The 25,780-nt window shown below is 57.3% G+C and overlaps 1 protein-coding gene across 1 annotated transcript; it reads left to right on the forward strand.

Annotated features, from left to right (window-relative positions):
- LOC144489057 (serine protease hepsin-like) lies at positions 1-24,484 on the forward strand (the record flags this gene model as incomplete). Its single annotated transcript, XM_078207007.1, has 5 exons — positions 1-799; positions 941-1,044; positions 14,083-14,205; positions 22,435-22,473; positions 24,358-24,484. Coding segments are annotated over exons 2-5 (305 nt in total), but the record flags the coding sequence as incomplete, so codon positions are not given.
- Positions 24,485-25,780: the final 1,296 nt, after the last annotated feature.

The raw sequence follows: 25,780 nt of genomic DNA on the forward strand, positions 1-25,780 counted from the left end.
ACGCAGCACAGTTCAAGTGCGCAGTTGGCACGGAATGAATCTGCTCGGGCAGCGCCTTCCAGATCACAACAACCCGCATGAACGCCTCGATTCAATCTCCCCCTTAACCTTCTCCGCTCCAAGGGGAGCGATCCCAGCTTTTCCCCCTCGTGAACTGAAGTTCCCATTGTCCCCGGTCAAATCCCCACACCCAACCTCCGGAGCGTGAATCCTGAGGAGTGCTGTGTGCCCGGGAGAGCGCTGGACAACAACAATCCTCCAGCTCTCAGCACGGGCAATGATTCAGGAGAGAATTTGGCAAGAGGCATCCCTCCGAAAGTTTAACAAACCCTTAACTTCTGGCAGTGTATTAAAGGGAAAACTCTCTGTTGTGTCCAACTGGCTGAGTAGCTGGGGAGAGGGGTGGGGGAGAGTTGATGGGTCAGTGTTGCTTTAAACCAAGTCCTGGGAAGTGGGGGTGGGTGGTGATTGAACGGAAGTTGGTGAGTTTCACCCAAAAACTTGTGTGGGAGAGGCGAGTGGCAGGTGGGGACTGATCCTTTGGCAAGAGGGCTGTTAATGATATGATGAAATTAATGGTTCAGAAGTAATTGGTTGCAGGGAGGAGGTTTAATATCTCTCCCCAGTTTCACCGATGCGTCAATTTCACGAGAATTGCGAACTTTATTACTACGGAAGAGAGAGAGAGGGAGAAAACTTTTGAAAAAGTTAGAAAAAGTTTCGGTAAGGTTGTTTTCTCACCTGGATCCCGGCAGGATATCAATTTTCTACTCGAAACAAACACCTCGATTACAGCAAGGTGAGTCAATTATTGCTTAATTTTAAGTTTATTTAAGTGGCTGAAATGTTAAACTTTGTGTGTGTGAGAAAGTGAGTTCCGTTTCTTTGTAAAGTTTTCAAAAACTTTTTTCCCTCCCCCCAAACTTTTGTTTTGCAACAGATCTGGTTTGCGTTCGAGGCTTCCTCATTATTTTATTTGAGAGAGGAGTTCCGCCATTGTTCATAGATTTTGGAAAGTTTTCGAGGCCATGGTTGACCCAGAAGGTAAGTGGTTTTATCTTTTTATAAAAATGGATTGTAATGAGTTGATTTAAAGGTGAGAGTTTACTCGTGTGTGTGTGTAGTCACTGGGCCCCTGTGTATGTATATAATTCCACATCCCCCCTCCCCCAGTGTAAACCAGGCTGTCTGGACAGTGCGCACTATCATAGAATCTACAGTGCGGAAGGAGGCTATTTGGCCCATCGAGCCTCTACTGACAACATTCCCACCCAAGTCCTGTCCTATCTCTGTAACACAGTAAGAGTTTTAACAACACCAGGTTAAAGTCCAACAGGTTTATTTGGTAGCAAATACCATAAGCTTTCGGAGCGCTGCTCCTTCGTCAGATGGAGTGGAAATCTGCTCTCAAACAGGGCACAGAGACACAAAATCAAGTTACAGAATACTGATTAGAATGCGAATCCCTGCAGCCAACCAGATCTTAAAGGTACAGACAATGTGGGTGGAGGGAGCATTAAGCACAGGTTAAAGAGATGTGTATTGTCTCCAGGCAGGATAGCCCGCAAGCCCAGGAGGCAAGCTGTGGAGGTTACTGATAATGTGACATAAATCCAACATCCCGGTTTAGGCCGTCCTCATGTGTGCGGAACTTGGCTATCAGTTTCTGCTCAGCGGCTCTGCGCTGTCGTGTGTCGTGAAGGCCACCTTGGAGAATGTTTACCCGAAGATCAGGGGCTGAATGCCCGTGACTGCTGAAGTGTTCCCCCACAGGAAGAGAACAGTCTTGCCTGGTGATTGTCGAGCGGTGTTCATTCATCCGTTGTCGTAGCGTCTGCATGGTTTCCCCAATGTACCATGCCTCGGGACATCCTTTCTTGCAGCGTATCAGGTAGACAACGTTGGCCGAGTTGCAAGAGTATGTACCGTGTACCTGGTGGATGGTGTTCTCACGTGAGATGATGGCATCCGTGTCGATGATCCGGCACGTCTTGCAGAGGTTGCTGTGGCAGGGTTGTGTGGTGTCGTGGTCACTGTTCTCCTGAAGGCTGGGTAGTTTGCTGCGGACAATGGTCTGTTTGAGGTTGTGCGGTTGTTTGAAGGCAAGAAGTGGGGGTGTGGGGATGGCCTTGGCGAGATGTTCGTCTTCATCAATGGCATGTTGAAGGAACGTGTTTAGGGTGGAAGCTGGAGAAGTGGAGCATCGTGAGGTTATCCGTGGGCTTGCGGTACAGTGAGGTGCTGAGGTGACCGTCCTTAATGGAGATGCGTGTGTCCAAGAATGCAACCGATTCCGGAGAGTAGTCCATGGTGAGTCTGATGGTGGGATGGAACTTGTTGATGTCATCATAGAGTTGTTTCAGTGATTGTTCACCATGAGTCCAAAGGAAGAAAATGTCATCGATGTATCTAGTGTATAGCATCGGTTGAAGGTCCCGTGCGGTGAAGAGGTCTTGTTCGAACCTGTGCATGAAGGTGTTGGCATATTGAGGTGCGGATTTGGTCCCCATGGCTGTTCCGTGTGTCTGGATGAAGAACTGGTTGTTGAAGGTGAAGACATTGTGGTCCAGGATGAAGCGGATGAGTTGTAAAATTGCATCTGGAAACTGGCAGTTGACGGCGTTGAGTACTGAGGCCGTTGCAGCAATGCCATCGCCGTGGGGGATGCTGGTGTAGAGTGCCGAGACATCCATTGTGACGAGGAGTGCTCTGTAACCCCACACATTTACCCTTCTAATCCACCTGACATTAAGGGGCAATTTATCCTGGCCAATCAACCTAACCTGCGCATCTTTGTACTGTGGGAGGAAACCGGAGCACCCGGAGGAAACCCACGCAGACACGGGGAGAATGTGCAGAGTCTGCACAGTGACCCAAGCCGGGAATCGAACCCGGGTCCCTGGCGCTGTGAGGCAGCAGCGCTAACCACTGTGTCACCGTGCCCCCGGGAATCGAACCCGGGTCCCTGGCGCTGTGAGGCAGCAGCGCTAACCACTGTGTCACCGTGCCCCCGGGAATCGAACCCGGGTCCCTGGCGCTGTGAGGCAGCAGCGCTAACCACTGTGTCACCGTGCCCCCGGGAATCGAACCCGGGTCCCTGGCGCTGTGAGGCAGCAGTGCTAACCACTGTGCCACCGTGCCCCCGGGAATCGAACCCGGGTCCCTGGCGCTGTGAGGCAGCAGTGCTAACCACTGTGTCACCGTGCCCCCGGGAATCGAACCCGGGTCCCTGTCACTGTGAGGCAGCAGCGCTAACCACTGTGTCACCGTGCCCCCGGGAATCGAACCCGGGTCCCTGGCGCTGTGAGGCAGCAGCGCTAACCACTGTGTCACCGTGCCCCCGGGAATCGAACCCGGGTCCCTGGCGCTGTGAGGCAGTGGCGCTAACCACCGCACCACAATGCAGTAGCCTTGTCAGAGGGGAGAGGAGAAATTGCCATTGCGCTGAGGAGTCAAGAGGGGAACTTCGCAACCCCGAGGATCCGCAACCAGTGGGGTCAGGAAATTGGGATTGCGGGATCACTGCTTGAGAACTGAGATGAGGGGAATTGCGTTCAGTCAGAGCGGTGCGGAACCTTTGGAATCCTGGACTCCAGAGATCTCCGTGGTTGGGATACGGATGGTTTTTTGGATGCCAAGCGATAGAACGGGAATCGGGGTGGAAGAAGAGTCAGGAATGTGGAAAATTATTTATACCGGAGTGAATTCACCCCATCATTATTTTTAGCCTGCGACTTGTCAGTGCTGAGGGAGTGCCGCACTGTCAGAGGGTCAGTGCTGAGGGAGTGCCGCACTGTCAGAGGGTCAGTGCTGAGGGAGTGCCGCACTGTCAGAGGGTCAGTGCTGAGGGAGTGCCGCACTGTCAGAGGGTCAGTGCTGAGGGAGTGCCGCACTGTCAGAGGGTCAGTGCTGAGGGAGTGCCGCACTGTCAGAGGGTCAGTGCTGAGGGAGTGCCGCACTGTCAGAGGGTCAGTGCTGAGGGAGTGCCGCACTGTCAGAGGGTCAGTACTGAGGGAGTGCCGCACTGTCAGAGGGTCAGTGCTGAGGGAGTGCCGCACTGTCAGAGGGTCAGTGCTGAGGGAGTGCCGCACTGTCAGAGGGTCAGTGCTGAGGGAGTGCCGCACTGTCAGAGGGTCAGTGCTGAGGGAGTGCCGCACTGTCAGAGGGTCAGTGCTGAGGGAGTGCCGCACTGTCAGAGGGTCAGTGCTGTGATATTGCGACTAGAGTGTGGAGAAATGGGTGTCCCGTGCGCAACACTGTCCCCCGCCCCCCCCCCCTCCCCCCCGCCACTCCCCGCCTGCCCTCCATGCGCTGTGACGCTGGGAGTTCACAGCGAGAGATACGGAGACAGTGGGAGCTCAGAGGCTGAAAGACAGAGGCAGCATTGTTCGAGATGGAAACTGAGACCTTTCTGGAATTATAGGTACTCACCTGTTGTCATCACTTTTCAATGAAGCTGTGTTGAGAGCGAGAGTTTGACCTTGATGTGCGGAAGGGAGTGGTGTTAGAATATAACAGATGCACAGCGCGTCTCCGACACACTCACACCGGGTAAATCAGGCAACATCCTTCCTGATCTGTACCGGCCGATGTTAGCATCGCTCACCAGGCCGAGCGAGCGAGTCTAAAGTGGCATCTTCAGGGTGGAGGGGTTTAGGGAGGGAATTCCAAAGCCTTGGGTCCACCAGGCAGCTGAAGGCACGGCCGCCAATGGCGGAGCGATGGGAATCGGGGGATGCTCGAGAGGCCGGAATTGGAGGAGCGCAGAGACCTCGGAGGGGTGTAGAATTATTGAACCCTACAGTGCAGAAGGAGACCATTCGGCCCATCGAGTCTGCACCCACCATGATCCCACCCAGGCCCCATCCCCATAACCCCATGCATTTACCCTGCTAGTCCCCCTGACACGAAGGGGCAATTTAGCACGGCCAATCCACCAAACCCGCACATCTTTGGAGTGTGGGAGGAAACCGGAGCACCCGGAGGAAACCCACGCAGACACGGGGAGAACGTGCGGAGTCTGCACAGAGTGACCTGAGCCGGGAATCGAACCAGGGTCCCTGGCGCTGTGAGGGTGCAGTGCTAACCACGTTTTCAGGATGGCAGCTGGTGACTAGTGGTGTGCCTCGGGTCAGTGCTGGGACCACAACTTTTCACATTATACATTAACGATTTGGAGGAAGGATCTGAAGGCACAGTGGCTAAGTTTGCAGATGATACAAAGATATGTAGAGGGACAGGTAGTATTGAGGAAGCAGGGGGGCTGCAGAAGGACTTGGACAGGTTCGGAGAGTGGGCAAAGAAGTGGCAGATGGAATACAATGTGGAAAAGTGAGAGGTTATGCACTTTGGAAGGAGGAATGGAAGCATTGACTTCTCTAAATAGGAAAATGCTGAGGAAATCAGAAGCACAAAGGGACTTGGGAGTCATTGTTCAAGATTCTCTGAAGGTTAACGTGCAGGTTCAGTCGGCAGTTAGGAAGGCAAATGCAATGTTAGCATTCATACCGAGAGGGCTAGAATACAAGAGCAGGGATGGACTTCTGAGGCTGTATCAGCCTCTGGTCAGACCCCATTTGGAATATTGTGAGCAGTTTTGGGCCCCGTATCTAAGGAAGGATGTGCCGGCCTTGGAAAGGGTCCAGAGGAGGTTCACAAGAATGATCCCTGGAATGAAGAGCTTGTCGTATGAGGAACGGTTGAGGTCTCTGGGTCTGTACTCGTTGGAGTTTAGAAGGATGAGGGGGGGATCTTATTGAAACTTACAGGATACTGCGAGGCCTGGATAGAGTGGACGTGGAGAGGATGTTTCCACTAGTGGAAAAACTAGAACCAGAGGGCACAACCTCAGGGTAAAGGGACGATCCTTTAAAACAGGGATGAGGAGGAATTTCTTCAGCCAGAGAGTGGTGAATCTGTGGAACTCTTTGCCGCAGAAGGCTGTGGAGACCGGGTCATTGAGTGTCTTTAAGACAGAGGTAGATAGGTTCTTGATTAATAAGGGGATCAGGGGTGATGGGGAAAAGGCAGGAGAATGGGGATGAGAAAAATATCAGCCATGATTGAATGGTGGAGCAGACCCGATGGGCCGAGTGGCCTCATTCTGCTCCTATGTCTTACGGGAGGGTTGGAGGAGGTTGCAGAGACGGGGAGGGGTATCGGGGCTGGAGGGGGTTACAGAGTTAGGGAGGGGGTGTAGGGGCTTGGAGGGAGGTTACAGAGACAGGGAGAGGGTGTAGGGGCTGGAGGAGGTACAGAGATAGGGAGGGGTGTAGGGCTGGGAGGAGGTTACAGAGATGGGGAGGGGTGTAGGGGCTGGAGGAGGTTACAGAGATAGGGAGGGGTGTAGGGGCTGGAGGAGGTTACAGAGATAGGGAGGGGTGCAGGGGCTGGAGGAGGTTACAGAGCTTGGGAGGGGTGCAGGGGCAGGAGGAGGTTACAGAGATAGGGAGAGGGTGTAGGGGCTGGAGGAGGTTACAGAGATAGGGAGGGGGTGCAGGGACTGGAGGAGGTTACAGAGATAGGGAGAGGTGCAGGGACTGGAGGAGGTTACAGAGATAGGGAGAGGTGCAGGGACTGGAGGAGGTTACAGAGATGGGGAGGGGTGCAGGGACTGGAGGAGGTTACAGAGATAGGGAGGGGTGCAGGGGCTGGAGGAGGTTACAGAGCTAGGGAGGGGTGCAGGGGCAGGAGGAGGTTACAGAGATAGGGAGGGGTGTAGGGGCTGGAGGGGGTTACAGAGATAGGGAGAGGGTGTAGGGGCTGGAGGAGGTTACAGAGATAGGGAGAGGGTGTAGGGGCTGGAGGAGGTTACAGAGATAGGGAGGGGGTGCAGGGACTGGAGGAGGTTACAGAGATAGGGAGAGGTGCAGGGACTGGAGGAGGTTACAGAGATGGGGAGGGGTGCAGGGACTGGAGGAGGTTACAGAGATAGGGAGGGGTGCAGGGGCTGGAGGAGGTTACAGAGATAGGGAGGGGTGCAGGGGCTGGAGGAGGTTACAGAGATAGGGAGGGGTGCAGGGGCTGGAGGAGGTTACAGAGATAGGGGAGGGGTGCAGGGGCTGGGAGGAGGTTACAGAGATAGGGAGGGGGTGTAGGGGCTGGAGGAGGTTACAGAGATAGAACAAAGAGAAGTACAGCACAGGAACAGGCCTTTCGGCCCTCCAAGCCTGTGCTGATCATGATGCCTTAACCCAGTCCATATCCCTCGATTCCCTCCCTATTCATGGACCCATCCAGATGCCTCTTAAATGTTGCTGACGTGTCTGCTTCCACCACCCCCCTCTGGCAACGCGTTCCAGGCACCCACCACTCTCTGTGTGAAAAACCCTCCCCCGCACATCTCCCTTAAACTTCCCCCCTCTCTCCTTGAACCTGTGCCCCCAGTAATTGACACTTCCACCCTGGGGAAAAGCCTCTGACTATCCACCCTGTCTGTGCCTCTCATCATTCTGTAGACCAGGTTTCCCCTCAACCTCCGTCTTTCAGTGAAAACGGCACGGTGACACAGTGGTTAGCACTGCTGCTTCACAGCTCCAGGGACCTGGGTTCGATTCCCGGCTCGGGTCACTGTCTGTGTGGAGTTTGCACATTCTCCTCGTGTCTGCGTGGGTTTCCTCCGGGTGCTCCGGTTTCCTCCCACAGGCCAAAGATGTGCGGGTTAGTTTGATTGGCCAGGTTAAAAATTGCCCCTTAGAGTCCTGGGATGCGTAGGTTAGAGGGATTAGCGGGTAAAATATGTGGGGGTAGGGCCTGGGTGGGATTGTGGTCGGTGCAGACTCGATGGGCCGAATGGCCTCCTTCTGCACTGTAGGGATTCTATGCAAACAATCCTAGTTTATCCAACCTCTCCTCACACCCTCGAGACCCGGCAACATCCCGGTGAACCTTATCTGCACTCTCTCCAAAGCTTCCACGTCCTTCTAATAGTGAGGTGACCAGAACTGTACGCAGTGCCCCAAATGCAGCCTAAACATCTCAAAGTGCTCCCAAGGTGGTCCCTCTGGGAAGCGTGGAGATTTGAGTGAGTCCCGAGTGTGAGAGAGAGGGACACACAGCCTGGGGCCTGGGTCCCGGGAGGGTGACAGCGAGCGAGGGATGTTGGGATGTCCCGGTGTATATTTTCCCTGCTCTCTGAAAGCCATCACGTCACACTGGCACCCAGCTGTGTACACTGTCCCAAGGTCGCTAGCTGGAGTTTGGTTTTGGCAAACCCGTGTTCTGTCTGTTGCCGCAGCGAGAGAGCCAGAACCCGGACAGATGCCGCTGGAGTGACCTGAGGGGCGCAGGGGGGGGTGTAGGGACGAGGTGGGGGATATGAAAGCTCCCCCCCCCTCCCCTGAACAGTGTGGGGTTGTGGGGGGTAGTGGGCTCTTGGGGCCGGTGGATCCAGCTTCCCTGTTTGTGTGTACGATTTGTGCGAGGCAAGGGGAGCACCCCCTCCCCCGCAGGTGGAGCCCCCATCTCCCCCCCCCCCCCCCCCCCCCCCCTCCCCCTCACCGCGTCACAGCCTCGGGTAATCCTGGAGTTCGAATCCCACCAGCCCCAGCTCGAGGAGAGTCGCAATAAACCTGTCGAGAGAACAGCAAAATACCACCCCCCTCCCCCGCCCCCGTCCCTATCGAGGATCCAATTTTCACAGTGACGCCACCCCCACCCCCTGACTACTGAGGGTCCCGTTACACCAGCCCACACCCCCCACACCTCGGGACGTCCCAAATACCTCCGCGGCTAATGCTGGAATTTGTTTAAAGTGAGGTCGCTGTTCTGTGCAGGAAACTGTCGCCTGATTACGCACAGCAAGATCCCACAGGCAGCAATGTGATACTGACCCTCTGACAGTGCGGCACTCCCTCAGTACTGACCCTCTGACAGTGCGGCACTCCCTCGGCACTGACCCTCTGACAGTACGGCACTCCCTCGGCACTGACCCTCTGACAGTGCGGCACTCCCTCAGTACAGACCCTCTGACAGTGCGGCACTCCCTCAGTACTGACCCTCTGACAGTGCGGCACTCCCTCAGCACTGACCCTCTGACAGTGCGGCACTCCCTCAGCACTGACCCTCTGACAGTGCGGCACTCCCTCAGCACTGACCCTCTGACAGTGCGGCACTCCCTCAGCACTGACCCTCTGACAGTGCGGCACTCCCTCAGCACTGACCCTCTGACAGTGCGGCACTCCCTCAGCACTGACCCTCTGACAGTGCGGCACTCCCTCAGCACTGACCCTCTGACAGTGCGGCACTACCTCAGCACTGACCCTCTGACAGTGCGGCACTCCCTCAGCACTGACCCTCTGACAGTGCGGCACTCCCTCAGCACTGACCCTCTGACAGTGCGGCACTCCCTCAGCACTGACCCTCTGACAGTGCGGCACTCCCTCAGCACTGACCCTCTGACAGTGCGGCACTCCCTCAGCACTGACCCTCTGACAGTGCGGCACTCCCTCAGCACTGACCCTCTGACAGTGCGGCACTCCCTCAGCACTGACCCTCTGACAGTGCGGCACTCCCTCAGCACTGATCCTCTGACAGTGCGGCACTCCCTCAGTTTCGGTAGGGGAACATGTGGCAAATAGTGACCACAACTCTGTTAACTTTAGGATAGTAATGGACAAGGATGAGTGCTGTCCTACGGGCAGGGTGCTAAATTGGGGGAAGGCTGACTATAGCCGGATTAGGCAGGAATTGGTGGATGTTGATTGGGAGAGGATGTTCGAGGGTAAGTCCGCGTCTGGCATGTGGGAGTCTTTTAAGGAACAGTTGATAAGGCTGCAGGATAGGCATGTGCCTGTAAAAAGGAAAGATAGGAAAGGTAGGATTCGAGAGCCGTGGATAACCAGGGAAATTGAGGATCTGATTAAAATGAAAAGGGAGGCGTACGTTAAGTCCAGGCAACTGAAAACAGATGGAGCTCTGGAGGAATACAGAGAGAGTAGGAAAGAACTCAAACGGGGAGTTAGAAGGGCAAAAAGAGGTCACGAGATGTTCTTGGCAGGCAGGATTAAGGAGAATCCTCAGGCATTCTATTCATACGTTAGGAACAAAAGAGTTGTCAGGGAGAAAATCGGACCCCTCAGGGACAAAGGAGGGGAATTATGCTTAGAATCCAAGGGAATAGGGGAGATCCTAAATGAATACTTTGCATTGGTATTCACGAAGGAGAGGGGCGTGTTAACCGGGAGTGTCTCGGAGGGAGGTGTTGACCCACTAGAGAGAATCTCCATTACAAGAGAGGAAGTGTTTAGGTTTCTTAGGGAACATTAAAACTGACAAAGCCCCAGGGCCTGATGGCATCTATCCAAGACTGCTCAGGGAGACGAGAGATGAAATTGCTGGGCCTCTGGTGGAAATCTTTGTCGCTTCTTTGGACACAGGTGAGGTCCCTGAGGATTGGAGGATAGTGAATGTGGTCCCGTTGTTTAAGAAGGGTAGCAGGGATAATCCAGGAAATTATAGGCCGGTGAGCTTGACGTCCATGGTAGGGAAGTTGTTGGAGAGGATTCTTAGAGACAGGATGTATGCGCATTTAGAACGGAACAATCTCATTAGTGACAGACAGCATGGTTTTGTAAGAGGGAGGTCGTGCCTTACAAGTTTGGTGGAGTTTTTTGAGGAAGTGACAAAAACAGTTGACGAAGGAAGGGCCGTGGATGTCGTCTATATGGATTTCAGTAAGGCATTTGACAAAGTCCCTCATGGCAGGTTGGTTAAGAAGGTTGAGGCTCATGGGATACAAGGAGAAGTGGCTAGATGGGTGGAGGACTGGCTTGGCCACAAGAGACAGAGGGTAGCGGTCGAAGGGTCTTTTTCCGGCTGGAGGTCTGTGACCAGTGGTGTTCCGCAGGGCTCTGTACTGGGGCCTCTGCTATTTGTGATATATATAAATGATTTGGAAGAAGGTGTAACTGGTGTTATCAGCAAGTGTGCGGATGACACGAAGGTGGCTGGACTTGCGGATAGCGAAGAGCATTGTCGGGCAATACAGCAGGATATAGATAGGCTGGAAAATTGGGCTGAGAGGTGGCAGATGGAGTTTAATCCGGATAAATGCGAAGTGATGCATTTTGGAAGAAATAATGTAGGGAGGAGTTATACAAGAAATGGCAGAGTCATCAGGAGTATAGAAACACAGAGGGACCTGGGTGTGCAAGTCCACAAATCCTTGAAGGTGGCAACACAGGTGGAGAAGGTGGTGAAGAAGGCATATGGCATGCTTGCCTTTATAGGACGGGGCATAGAATATAAAAGCTGGAGTCTGATGATGCAGCTGTATAGAACGCTGGTTAGGCCACATTTGGAGTACTGCGTCCAGTTCTGGTCGCCGCACTACCAGAAGGACATGGAGGCGTGAGAGTGCAGAGAAGGTTTACCAGGATGTTGCCTGGTATGGAGGGTCTTAGCTATGAGGAGGGATTGGGTAAACTGGGGTTGTTCTCCCTGGAAAGACGGAGAATGAGGGGAGATCTAATAGAAGATTATGAAGGGTATAGATAGGATGAACAGTGGGAAGCTTTTTCCCAGATCAGAAGTGACGTTCACGAGGGGTCACGGGCTCAAGCTGAGAGGGGCGAAGTATAACTCAGACATCAGAGGGACGTTTTTCACACAGAGGGTGGTGGGGGCCTGGAATGCGCTGCCAAGTAGGGTGGTGGAGGCAGACACGGTGACATCGTTTAAGGCTTACCTGGATAGTCACATGAGCAGTCTGGGAATGGAGGGATACAAACGATTGGTCTAGTTGGACCAAGGAGTGGCACAGGCTTGGAGGGCCGAAGGGCCTGTTTCCTGTGCTGTACTGTTCTTTGTTGTTCTTTTTACTGACCCTCTGACAATGCGGCACTCCCTCAGTATTGACCCTCTGACAGTGCGGCACTCCCTCAGCACTGACCCTCTGACAGTGCGGCACTCCCTCAGTACTGACCCTCTGACAGTGCGGCACTCCCTCAGCACTGACCCTCTGACAGTGCGGCACTCCCTCAGCACTGACCCTCTGACAGTGCGGCACTCCCTCGGCACTGACCCTCTGACAGTGCGGCACTCCCTCAGCACTGACCCTCTGACAGTGCGGCACTCCCTCGGCCCTGACCCTCTGACAGGGCGGCACTCCCTCGGCACCCGCCCAGTCCTATTCTCCTCCCACTCTATACCCATGTCTCTGCAAGTTTATTTCCCCTATGGAATCTCAACAGTGCAAAAAGAGGCCATTTGGTCCATCAATTCCACATTGATAGGCAGAGGGATCTGGGTGTACAGGTACACAGGTCACTGAAAGTGGCAACGCAGGTGGAGAAGGTAGTCGAGAAGGCATACGGCATGCTTGCCTTCATCGGCCGGGGCATTGAGTTTAAAAATTGGCAAGTCATGTTGCAGCTTTATAGAACCTTAGTTAGGCCGCACTTGGAATATAGTGTTCAATTCTGGTCGCCCCACTACCAGAAGGATGTGGGGGCTTTGGAGAGGGTACAGAAAAGATTTACCAGGATGTTGCCTGGTATGGAGGGCATTAGCTATGAGGAGAGGTTGGAGAAACTTGGTTTGTTCTCACTGGAGCGACGGAGGTTGAGGGGAGACCTGATAGAAGTCTACAAGATTATGAGGGGCATGGACAGAGTGGATAGTCAGAAGCTTTTTCCCAGGGTGGAAGAGTCAATTACTCGGGGGCAAGGTGCGAGGGACAAGGTTTAAAGGAGATGTACGAGGCAGATTTTTTACACAGGGTGGTGGGTGCCTGGAACTCATTGCCGGGGGAGGGAGTGGAAGCGGAAACATGACTTTTTAAGGGGCATCTGGACAAATCCATGAATAGGATGGGAATAGAGGGATATGGTCCCCGGAAGGGTAGGGGGTTTTAGTTAAGTCGGGGCAGCATGGTCGGTGCAGGCTTGGAGGGGCCGAAGGGTCTGTTCCTGTGCTGTAATTTTCTTTGTTCTTTGATTCTCCATAAGCGCATCCTATCCAGGCGCTCCTCCCGATCCCCATCACGCCGTGGATATCCCTTCGCCAATCCACCTCACCCGCACATCTTTGGACTGTGGGAGGAAACCCACGCAGACACTGGGAGAACATGCAGACTCCACACAGACAGTGACCCGAGCCGGGAATCGAACCTGGGTCCCTGGCGCTGTGAGGCAGCAGCGCTAACCACTGTGTCACCGTGCCCCCGGGAATGGAACCTGGGTCCCTGGCGCTGTGAGGCAGCAGCGCTAACCACTGTGTCACCGTGCCCCCGGGAATCGAACCCGGGTCCCTGGTGCTGTGAGGCAGCAGCGCTAACCACTGTGTCACCGTGCCCCCGGGAATCGAACCCGGGTCCCTGGCGCTGTGAGGCAGCAGCGCTAACCACTGTGTCACCGTGCCCCCGGGAATCGAACCCGGGTCCCTGGCGCTGTGAGGCAGCAGCGCTAACCACTGTGTCACCGTGCCCCCGGGAATCGAACCCGGGTCCCTGGTGCTGTGAGGCAGCAGCGCTAACCACTGTGTCACCGTGCCCCCGGGAATGGAACCCGGGTCCCTGGCGCTGTGAGGCAGCAGCGCTAACCACTGTGTCACCGTGCCCCCGGGAATGGAACCCGGGTCCCTGGCGCTGTGAGGCAGCAGTGCTAACCACTGTGTCACCGTGCCCCCGGGAATCGAACCCGGGTCCCTGGCGCTGTGAGGCAGCAGCGCTAACCGCTGTGTCACCGTGCCCCCGGGAATCGAACCCGGGTCCCTGGTGCTGTGAGGCAGCAGCGCTAACCACTGTGTCACCGTGCCCCCGGGAATCGAACCCGGGTCCCTGGCGCTGTGAGGCAGCAGCGCTAACCACTGTGTCACCGTGCCCCCGGGAATCGAACCCGGGTCCCTGGCGCTGTGAGGCAGCAGCGCTAACCACTGTGTCACCGTGCCCCCGGGAATCGAACCCGGGTCCCTGGCGCTGTGAGGCAGCAGCGTTAACCACCGTGTCACCGCGCTGCCCCTAATCCTGTGAATAAACAAACTATGAAGCCGTTTGCTGTGTGGGGAATCTGGGATTGCGCTCCTGGTCTCTCTCCGTTCCCTCATTCGTGGCGGATTTAAACTGAATCGGATCTCTTTCCTCAGGTGGTCTGCAGTCTGGACACAAGGACATTCCAGGGCCCTGCACGCCCACGGGTAGACTCACCGCGGTTACCGTAGCAATGGTGTTCCTCCTCGCTATCGCTGCCGTGACTGTGTGGGCCGTCGGTGAGTATTGTAGGGGCTGGAGGAGGTTACAGAGATAGGGAGGGGGTGTAGGGGCTGGAGGAGGTTACAGAGATAGGGAGGGGTGTCGGGGCTGGAGGAGGTTACAGAGATAGGGAGGGGTGTAGGGGCTGGAGGAGGTTACAGAGATAGGGAGGGGGTGTAGGGGCTGGAGGAGGTTACAGAGATAGGGAGGGGTGTAGGGGCTGGAGGAGGTTACAGAGATAGGGAGGGGTGTAGGGGCTGGAGGAGGTTACAGAGATAGGGAGGGGTGTCGGGGCTGGAGGAGGTTACAGAGATAGGGAGGGGGTGTAGGGGCTGGAGGAGGTTACAGAGATAGGGAGGGGTGTCGGGGCTGGAGGAGGTTACAGAGATAGGGAGGGGTGTAGGGGCTGGAGGAGGTTACAGAGATAGGGAGGGGGTGTAGGGGCTGGAGGAGGTTACAGAGATGGGGAGGGGTGTAGGGGCTGGAGGAGGTTACAGAGATAGGGAGGGGTGTAGGGGCTGGAGGAGGTTACAGAGATAGGGAGGGGTGTCGGGGCTGGAGGAGGTTACAGAGATAGGGAGGGGTGTAGGGGCTGGAGGAGGTTACAGAGATAGGGAGGGGTGTAGGGGCTGGAGGAGGTGACAGAGATAGGGAGGGGTATAGGGGCTGGAGGAGGTTACAGAGATAGGGAGGGGTGTAGGGGCTGGAGGAGGTTACAGAGATAGGGAGGGGGTGTAGGGGCTGGAGGGGGTTACAGAGATAGGGAGGGGTGTCGGGGCTGGAGGAGGTTACAGAGATAGGGAGGGGTGTCGGGGCTGGAGGAGGTTACAGAGATAGGGAGGGGGTGTAGGGGCTGGAGGAGGTTACAGAGATAGGGAGGGGTGTCGGGGCTGGAGGAGGTTACAGAGATAGGGAGGGGTGTAGGGGCTGGAGGAGGTTACTGAGATAGGGAGGGGTGTAGGGACTGGAGGAGGTTACAGAGATAGGGAGGGGGTGTAGGGGCTGGAGGAGGTTACAGAGATAGGGAGGGGGTGTAGGGGCTGGAGGGGGTTACAGAGATAGGGAGGGGTGTCGGGGCTGGAGGAGGTTACAGAGATAGGGAGGGGTGTAGGGGATGGAGGAGGTTACAGAGATAGGGAGGGGTGTTGGGGCTGGAGGAGGTTACAGAGATAGGGAGGGGGTGTAGGGGCTGGAGGAGGTTACAGAGATAGGGAGGGGTGTCGGGGCTGGAGGAGGTTAGAGATAGGGAGGGGTGTAGGGGCTGGAGGAGGTTACTGAGATAGGGAGGGGTGTAGGGACTGGAGGAGGTTACAGAGATAGGGAGGGGTGTCGGGGCTGGAGGGGGTTACAGAGATAGGGAGGGGTGTCTGGGCTGGAGGGGGTTACAGAGATAGGGAGGGGTGTCTGGGCTGGAGGGGGTTACAGAGATAGGGAGGGGTGTCTGGGCTGGAGGGGGTTACAGAGATAGGGAGGGGTGTAGGGGCTGGAGGAGGTTACAGAGATAGTGAGGGGTGTAGGGGCTGGAGGAGGTTACAGAGAAAGGGAGGGGTGTCTGGGCTGGAGGGGGTTACAGAGATAGGGAGGGGTGTAGGGGCTGGAGGAGGTTACAGAGAGAGGGAGGGGTGTAGGGGCTGGAGGAGGTTACAGAGATGGGGAGGGGTGTAGGGGCTGGAGGAGGTTACAGAGATGGGGAGGGGTGTAGGGGCTGGAGGAGGTTACAGAGATGGGGAGGGGTGTCTGGGCTGGAGGAGGTTACAGAGGTAGGGAGGGGTGTAGGGGCTGGAGGAGGTTACAGAGATGGGGAGGGGTGTAGGGGCTGGAGGGGGTTACAGAGATGGGGAGGGGTGTCTGGGCTGGAGGAGGTTACAGAGGTAGGGAGGGGTGGAGGGGCTGGAGGAGGTTACAGAGATGGGGAGGGGTGGAGGGGCTGGAGGAGGTTACAGAGGTAGGGAGGGGTGTAGGGGCTGGAGGGGGTTACAGAGATGGGGAGGGGTGTCTGGGCTGGAGGAGGTTACAGAGATAGGGAGGGGTGTCGGGGCTGGAGGAGGTTACAGAGATAGGGAGGGGTGTAGGGGCTGGAGGAGGTTACAGAGAGAGGGAGGGGTGTAGGGGCTGGAGGAGGTTACAGAGATGGGGAGAGGTGTCTGGGCTGGAGGAGGTTACAGAGGTAGGGAGGGGTGTAGGGGCTGGAGGAGGTTACAGAGATGGGGAGGGGTGTAGGGGCTGGAGGGGGTTACAGAGATGGGGAGGGGTGTCTGGGCTGGAGGAGGTTACAGAGATAGGGAGGGGTGTCGGGGCTGGAGGAGGTTACAGAGATAGGGAGGGGTGTAGGGGCTGGAGGAGGTTACAGAGATGGGGAGGGGTGTCTGGGCTGGAGGAGGTTACAGAGGTAGGGAGGGGTGTAGGGGCTGGAGGAGGTTACAGAGATGGGGAGGGGTGTAGGGGCTGGAGGGGGTTACAGAGATGGGGAGGGGTGTCTGGGCTGGAGGAGGTTACAGAGATAGGGAGGGGTGTCGGGGCTGGAGACGGTTACAGAGATAGGGAGGGGTGGAGGGGCTGGAGGAGGTTACAGAGATAGGGAGGGGTGTCTGGGCTGGAGGAGGTTACAGAGATGGGGAGGGGTGTAGGGGCTGGAGGAGGTTACAGAGATAGGGAGGGGTGTAGGGGCTGGAGGAGGTTACAGAGATAGGGAGGGGGTGTAGGGGCTGGAGGGGGTTACAGAGATAGGGAGGGGTGTAGGGGCTGGAGGAGGTTACAGAGATAGGGAGGGGTGTAGGGGCTGGAGGAGGTTACAGAGATAGGGAGGGGGTGTAGGGACTGGAGGAGGTTCCAGAGATGGGGAGGGGTGTAGGGGCTGGAGGAGGTTACAGAGATAGGGAGGGGTGTAGGGGCTGGAGGAGGTTACAGAGATAGGGAGGGGGTGTAGGGGCTGGAGGGGGTTACAGAGATAGGGAGGGGTGTAGGGGCTGGAGGAGGTTACAGAGATAGGGAGGGGTGTAGGGGGGCTGGAGGACGTTACAGAGATGGGGAGGGGTGTAGGGGCTGGAGGGGGTTACAGAGATGGGGAGGGGTGTCTGGGCTGGAGGAGGTTACAGAGATAGGGAGGGGTGTCGGGGCTGGAGGAGGTTACAGAGATAGGGAGGGGTGTAGGGGCTGGAGGAGGTTACAGAGATGGGGAGGGGTGTCTGGGCTGGAGGAGGTTACAGAGGTAGGGAGGGGTGTAGGGGCTGGAGGAGGTTACAGAGATGGGGAGGGGTGTAGGGGCTGGAGGAGGTTACAGAGGTAGGGAGGGGTGTAGGGGCTGGAGGAGGTTACAGAGATGGGGAGGGGTGTCTGGGCTGGAGGAGGTTACAGAGGTAGGGAGGGGTGTAGGGGCTGGAGGAGGTTACAGAGATAGGGAGGGGGTGTAGGGGCTGGAGGAGGTTACAGAGATAGGGAGGGGTGTCGGGGCTGGAGGAGGTTACAGAGATAGGGAGGGGTGTAGGGGCTGGAGGAGGTTACAGAGATAGGGAGGGGGTGTAGGGGCTGGAGGAGGTTACAGAGATAGGGAGGGGTGTAGGGGCTGGAGGAGGTTACAGAGATAGGGAGGGGTGTAGGGGCTGGAGGAGGTTACAGAGATAGGGAGGGGTGTCGGGGCTGGAGGAGGTTACAGAGATAGGGAGGGGTGTAGGGGCTGGAGGAGGTTACAGAGATAGGGAGGGGTGTAGGGGCTGGAGGAGGTGACAGAGATAGGGAGGGGTATAGGGGCTGGAGGAGGTTACAGAGATAGGGAGGGGTGTAGGGGCTGGAGGAGGTTACAGAGATAGGGAGGGGGTGTAGGGGCTGGAGGGGGTTACAGAGATAGGGAGGGGTGTCGGGGCTGGAGGAGGTTACAGAGATAGGGAGGGGTGTCGGGGCTGGAGGAGGTTACAGAGATAGGGAGGGGGTGTAGGGGCTGGAGGAGGTTACAGAGATAGGGAGGGGTGTCGGGGCTGGAGGAGGTTACAGAGATAGGGAGGGGTGTAGGGGCTGGAGGAGGTTACTGAGATAGGGAGGGGTGTAGGGACTGGAGGAGGTTACAGAGATAGGGAGGGGGTGTAGGGGCTGGAGGAGGTTACAGAGATAGGGAGGGGGTGTAGGGGCTGGAGGGGGTTACAGAGATAGGGAGGGGTGTCGGGGCTGGAGGAGGTTACAGAGATAGGGAGGGGTGTAGGGGATGGAGGAGGTTACAGAGATAGGGAGGGGTGTTGGGGCTGGAGGAGGTTACAGAGATAGGGAGGGGGTGTAGGGGCTGGAGGAGGTTACAGAGATAGGGAGGGGTGTCGGGGCTGGAGGAGGTTAGAGATAGGGAGGGGTGTAGGGGCTGGAGGAGGTTACTGAGATAGGGAGGGGTGTAGGGACTGGAGGAGGTTACAGAGATAGGGAGGGGTGTCGGGGCTGGAGGGGGTTACAGAGATAGGGAGGGGTGTCTGGGCTGGAGGGGGTTACAGAGATAGGGAGGGGTGTAGGGGCTGGAGGAGGTTACAGAGATAGGGAGGGGTGTCTGGGCTGGAGGGGGTTACAGAGATAGGGAGGGGTGTCTGGGCTGGAGGGGGTTACAGAGATAGGGAGGGGTGTAGGGGCTGGAGGAGGTTACAGAGATAGTGAGGGGTGTAGGGGCTGGAGGAGGTTACAGAGAAAGGGAGGGGTGTCTGGGCTGGAGGGGGTTACAGAGATAGGGAGGGGTGTAGGGGCTGGAGGAGGTTACAGAGAGAGGGAGGGGTGTAGGGGCTGGAGGAGGTTACAGAGATGGGGAGGGGTGTAGGGGCTGGAGGAGGTTACAGAGATGGGGAGGGGTGTAGGGGCTGGAGGAGGTTACAGAGATGGGGAGGGGTGTCTGGGCTGGAGGAGGTTACAGAGGTAGGGAGGGGTGTAGGGGCTGGAGGAGGTTACAGAGATGGGGAGGGGTGTAGGGGCTGGAGGGGGTTACAGAGATGGGGAGGGGTGTCTGGGCTGGAGGAGGTTACAGAGGTAGGGAGGGGTGGAGGGGCTGGAGGAGGTTACAGAGATGGGGAGGGGTGGAGGGGCTGGAGGAGGTTACAGAGGTAGGGAGGGGTGTAGGGGCTGGAGGGGGTTACAGAGATGGGGAGGGGTGTCTGGGCTGGAGGAGGTTACAGAGATAGGGAGGGGTGTCGGGGCTGGAGGAGGTTACAGAGATAGGGAGGGGTGTAGGGGCTGGAGGAGGTTACAGAGAGAGGGAGGGGTGTAGGGGCTGGAGGAGGTTACAGAGATGGGGAGAGGTGTCTGGGCTGGAGGAGGTTACAGAGGTAGGGAGGGGTGTAGGGGCTGGAGGAGGTTACAGAGATGGGGAGGGGTGTAGGGGCTGGAGGGGGTTACAGAGATGGGGAGGGGTGTCTGGGCTGGAGGAGGTTACAGAGATAGGGAGGGGTGTCGGGGCTGGAGGAGGTTACAGAGATAGGGAGGGGTGTAGGGGCTGGAGGAGGTTACAGAGATGGGGAGGGGTGTCTGGGCTGGAGGAGGTTACAGAGGTAGGGAGGGGTGTAGGGGCTGGAGGAGGTTACAGAGATGGGGAGGGGTGTAGGGGCTGGAGGGGGTTACAGAGATGGGGAGGGGTGTCTGGGCTGGAGGAGGTTACAGAGATAGGGAGGGGTGTCGGGGCTGGAGACGGTTACAGAGATAGGGAGGGGTGGAGGGGCTGGAGGAGGTTACAGAGATAGGGAGGGGTGTCTGGGCTGGAGGAGGTTACAGAGATGGGGAGGGGTGTAGGTGCTGGAGGAGGTTACAGAGATAGGGAGGGGTGTAGGGGCTGGAGGAGGTTACAGAGATAGGGAGGGGGTGTAGGGGCTGGAGGGGGTTACAGAGATAGGGAGGGGTGTAGGGGCTGGAGGAGGTTACAGAGATAGGGAGGGGTGTAGGGGCTGGAGGAGGTTACAGAGATAGGGAGGGGGTGTAGGGACTGGAGGAGGTTCCAGAGATGGGGAGGGGTGTAGGGGCTGGAGGAGGTTACAGAGATAGGGAGGGGTGTAGGGGCTGGAGGAGGTTACAGAGATAGGGAGGGGGTGTAGGGGCTGGAGGGGGTTACAGAGATAGGGAGGGGTGTAGGGGCTGGAGGAGGTTACAGAGATAGGGAGGGGTGTAGGGGGGCTGGAGGACGTTACAGAGATGGGGAGGGGTGTAGGGGCTGGAGGGGGTTACAGAGATGGGGAGGGGTGTCTGGGCTGGAGGAGGTTACAGAGATAGGGAGGGGTGTCGGGGCTGGAGGAGGTTACAGAGATAGGGAGGGGTGTAGGGGCTGGAGGAGGTTACAGAGATGGGGAGGGGTGTCTGGGCTGGAGGAGGTTACAGAGGTAGGGAGGGGTGTAGGGGCTGGAGGAGGTTACAGAGATGGGGAGGGGTGTAGGGGCTGGAGGAGGTTACAGAGGTAGGGAGGGGTGTAGGGGCTGGAGGAGGTTACAGAGATGGGGAGGGGTGTCTGGGCTGGAGGAGGTTACAGAGGTAGGGAGGGGTGTAGGGGCTGGAGGAGGTTACAGAGATGGGGAGGGGTGTAGGGGCTGGAGGGGGTTACAGAGATGGGGAGGGGTGTCTGGGCTGGAGGAGGTTACAGAGATAGGGAGGGGTGTCGGGGCTGGAGGAGGTTACAGAGATAGGGAGGGGTGTTGGGGCTGGAGGAGGTTACAGAGAGAGGGAGGGGTGTAGGGGCTGGAGGAGGTTACAGAGATGGGGAGGGGTGTCTGGGCTGGAGGAGGTTACAGAGGTAGGGAGGGGTGTAGGGGCTGGAGGAGGTTACAGAGATGGGGAGGGGTGTCTGGGCTGGAGGAGGTTACAGAGGTAGGGAGGGGTGTAGGGGCTGGAGGAGGTTACAGAGATGGGAAGGGGTGTAGGGGCTGGAGGGGGTTACAGAGATGGGGAGGGGTGTCTGGGCTGGAGGAGGTTACAGAGATAGGGAGGGGTGTCGGGGCTGGAGGACGTTACAGAGATAGGGAGGGGTGTAGGGGCTGGAGGAGGTTACAGAGATGGGGAGGGGTGTCTGGGCTGGAGGAGGTTACAGAGGTAGGGAGGGGTGTAGGGGCTGGAGGAGGTTACAGAGATGGGGAGGGGTGTAGGGGCTGGAGGGGGTTACAGAGATGGGGAGGGGTGTCTGGGCTGGAGGAGGTTACAGAGATAGGGAGGGGTGTCGGGGCTGGAGACGGTTACAGAGATAGGGAGGGGTGTAGGGGCTGGAGGAGGGTACAGAGATAGGGAGGGGTGTCTGGGCTGGAGGAGGTTACAGAGATGGGGAGGGGTGTAGGGGCTGGAGGAGGTTACAGAGATAGGGAGGGGTGTAGGGGCTGGAGGAGGTTACAGAGATAGGGAGGGGGTGTAGGGGCTGGAGGGGGTTACAGAGATAGGGAGGGGTGTAGGGGCTGGAGGAGGTTACAGAGATAGGGAGGGGTGTAGGGGCTGGAGGAGGTTACAGAGATAGGGAGGGGGTGTAGGGACTGGAGGAGGTTCCAGAGATGGGGAGGGGTGTAGGGGCTGGAGGAGGTTACAGAGATAGGGAGGGGTGTAGGGGCTGGAGGAGGTTACAGAGATAGGGAGGGGGTGTAGGGGCTGGAGGGGGTTACAGAGATAGGGAGGGGTGTAGGGGCTGGAGGAGGTTACAGAGATAGGGAGGGGTGTAGGGGCTGGAGGAGGTTACAGAGATAGGGAGGGGTGTAGGGGCTGGAGGAGGTTACAGAGATAGGGAGGGGTGTAGGGGCTGGAGGAGGTTACAGAGATAGGGAGGGGGTGTAGGGGCTGGAGGGGGTTACAGAGATAGGGAGGGGTGTAGGGGCTGGAGGAGGTTACAGAGATAGGGAGGGGTGTAGGGGCTGGAGGAGGTTACAGAGATAGGGAGGGGTGTAGGGGCTGGAGGAGGTTACAGAGATAGGGAGGGGTGTAGGGGCTGGAGGAGGTTACAGAGATAGGGAGGGGGTGTAGGGGCTGGAGGGGGTTACAGAGATAGGGAGAGGTGTAGGGGCTGGAGGAGGTTACAGAGATAGGGAGGGGTGTAGGGGCTGGAGGAGGTTACAGAGATGGGGAGGGGGGATTTGTAGGTTCAGTTGAAGGCGGGGGTGATACTGTTGGTCTGGGAGTCGGTGTGGGGAAGGGAGCGGCGGGGGGGTGAACTGTGTCCGAGATGGGTTACAGGTCGCAGAGTTAGCACGGAGCTGTGGTTTGGGGCGTTCCTGGTGGGACACCGTGTGGGAGAGCTTCACAACACTGAATTCTCCACGTTTCTCTTTCAGTGACGTCTGTGAGAAAGGTGGATTCGGAACTTTACCATGGTAAGCTCAGTAAATAATTCCAATCAACTTCATAAGCTGAACCTCGGTTAGACCACACTCGGAGCACTGTGCACAGTTCCAGTCTCCATATCCCTCGGTTAGACCACACTGGGAGCACTGTGCACAGTTCCGGTCTCCATATCCCTCGGTTAGACCCACACTCGGAGCACTGTGCACAGTTCCGGTCTCCATATCCCTCGGTTAGACCCACACTCGGAGCACTGTGCACAGTTCCGGTCTCCATATCCCTCGGTTAGACCCACACTCGGAGCACTGTGCACAGTTCCGGTCTCCATATCCCTCGGTTAGACCCACACTCGGAGCACTGTGCACAGTTCCGGTCTCCATATCCCTCGGTTAGACCCACACTCGGAGCACTGTGCACAGTTCCGGTCTCCATATCCCTCGGTTAGACCCACACTCGGGGCACTGTGCACAGTTCCAGTCTCCATATCCCTCGGTTAGACCACACTCGGAGCACTGTGCACAGTTCCGGTCTCCATATCCCTCGGTTAGACCACACTCGGAGCACTGTGCACAGTTCTGGTCTCCATATCCCTCCCTTAGACCACACTCGGAGCACTGTGCACAGTTCCGGTCTCCATATCCCTCGGTTAGACCCACACTCGGAGCACTGTGCACAGTTCCAGTCTCCAGATCCCTCGGATAGACCCACACTCGGAGCACTGTGCACAGTTCCAGTCTCCAGATCCCTCGGTTAGACCCACACTCGGAGCACTGTGCACAGTTCCAGTCTCCATATCCCTCGGTTAGACCCACACTCGGAGCACTGTGCACAGTTCCGGTCTCCATATCCCTCGGTTAGACCACACTCGGAGCACTGTGCACAGTTCCAGTCTCCATATCCCTCGGTTAGACCACACTCGGAGCACTGTGCACAGTTCCGGTCTCCATATCCCTCGGTTAGACCCACACTCGGAGCACTGTGCACAGTTCCAGTCTCCGTATCCCTCGGTTAGACCCACACTCGGAGCACTGTGCACAGTTCCGGTCTCCAGATCCCTCGGTTAGACCCACACTCGGAGCACTGTGCACAGTTCCGGTCTCCATATCCCTCGGTTAGACCCACACTCGGAGCACTGTGCACAGTTCCGGTCTCCAGATCCCTCGGTTAGACCCACACTCGGAGCACTGTGCACAGTTCCGGTCTCCATATCCCTCGGTTAGACCACACTCGGAGCACTGTGCACAGTTCCAGTCTCCATATCCCTCGGTTAGACCCACACTCGGAGCACTGTGCACAGTTCCAGTCTCCATATCCCTCGGTTAGACCCACACTCGGAGCACTGTGCACAGTTCCAGTCTCCATATCCCTCGGTTAGACCCACACTCGGAGCACTGTGCACAGTTCCAGTCTCCATATCCCTCGGTTAGACCCACACTCGGAGCACTGTGCACAGTTCCAGTCTCCATATCCCTCGGTTAGACCCACACTCGGAGCACTGTGCACAGTTCCAGTCTCCATATCCCTCGGATAGACCCACACTCGGAGCACTGTGCACAGTTCCAGTCTCCATATCCCTCGGTTAGACCACACTCGGAGCACTGTGCACAGTTCCAGTCTCCATATCCCTCGGTTAGACCACACTCGGAGCACTGTGCACAGTTCCAGTCTCCATATCCCTCGGTTAGACCACACTTTAACTGGCCGTCCTTCCCCGGTCTGGCCTACATGTGACTCCAGAGCCACAGCAATGTGGTTGACTCTCAACTGCCCTCCAAGGGCAACTGAGGATGGGGAATAAATGCTGGGCCCAGCGACACCCGTGTCCCAGGAATGAGTAAAAAAACACTGTTCCGTCACAGACACGGGGAGTGATTGGATTGTGGCCGGTTGACCAATGAAATGTTGTTCCTTTGCAGTCCAGGTAACAGCCGACTCCCGTCTGTCTGTCTACGACCCGGAGACTGAGGTGTGGAGACTGGTCTGTTCCTCTGGCAGTAACCAGCCCATTGGCCAGCTCAGCTGCCAGCAGATGGGTTTTGTCAGGTCAGTCCGCGGCATGGGGTATCGTCTGATCGCCCGTGTCCAAAACCCGCCCCCCCCCCCCATCACCCCCCCCCCTCCCCCCACAATCACTCACTCCCTCCCCCCATCGCTCACTCCCTCCCCCCATCGCTCACACCCTCCCTATCTCTGTAAGCCCCTCCAGCCCCTACACCCCTCCCTATCTCTGTAACCCCCTCCAGCCCCTACACCCCTCCCTATCTCTGTAACCTCCTCCAGCCCCTACACCCCTCCCTATCTCTGTAACCCCCTCCAGCCCCTACACCCCTCCCTATCTCTGTAACCCCCTCCAGTCCCTGCACCCCTCCCTATCTCTGTAACCTCCTCCAGCCCCTACACCCCTCCCTATCTCTGTAACCCCCTCCAGCCCCTACACCCCTCCCTATCTCTGTAACCCCCTCCAGCCCCTACACCCCTCCCTATCTCTGTAACCTCCTCCAGCCCCTACACCCCTCCTTATCTCTGTAACCTCCTCCAGCCCCTACACCCCTCCCTATCTCTGTAACCTCCTCCAGCCCCTACACCCCTCCCTACCTCTGTAACCACCTCCAGCCCCTACACCCCCCCCCTATCTCTGTAACCTCCTCCAGCCCCTACACCCCTCCCTATCTCTGTAACCTCCTCCAGCCCCTACAACCCTCCCTATCTCTGTAACCTCCTCCAGCCCCTACACCCCTCCTTATCTCTGTAACCTCCTCCAGCCCCTACACCCCTCCTTATCTCTGTAACCTCCTCCAGCCCCTACACCCCTCCTTATCTCTGTAACCTCCTCCAGCCCCTCCACCCCCTCCCTATCTCTGTAACCACCTCCAGCCCCTACACCCCTCCCTATCTCTGTAACCTCCTCCAGCCCCTACACCCCTCCCTATCTCTGTAACCTCCTCCAGCCCCTACACCCCTCCTTATCTCTGTAACCTCCTCCAGCCCCTACACCCCTCCCTATCTCTGTAACCTCCTCCAGCCCCTACAACTCCCTCCCTATCTCTGTAACCTCCTCCAACCCCTACACCCCTCCCTATCTCTGTAACCCCCTACAGCCCCCACACCCCTCCCAGTATTTGTAACCCCCTCCAGCCCCCACAACCCTCCCTATCTCTGTAACCTCCTCCAGCCTCTACACCCCTCCCTATCTCTGTAACCTCCTCCAGCCCCTACACCCCTCCCTATCTCTGTAACCTCCTCCAGCCCCTACACCCCTCCCTATCTCTGTAACCCCCTCCAGCCCCCACACCCCTCCCTATATTTGTAACCTCCTCCAGCCCCGACACCCCTCCCTAT

Source organism: Mustelus asterias, unplaced genomic scaffold (assembly GCF_964213995.1).
Source record: "Mustelus asterias unplaced genomic scaffold, sMusAst1.hap1.1 HAP1_SCAFFOLD_1974, whole genome shotgun sequence".
Taxonomy (NCBI): Eukaryota; Metazoa; Chordata; class Chondrichthyes; order Carcharhiniformes; family Triakidae; genus Mustelus; species Mustelus asterias.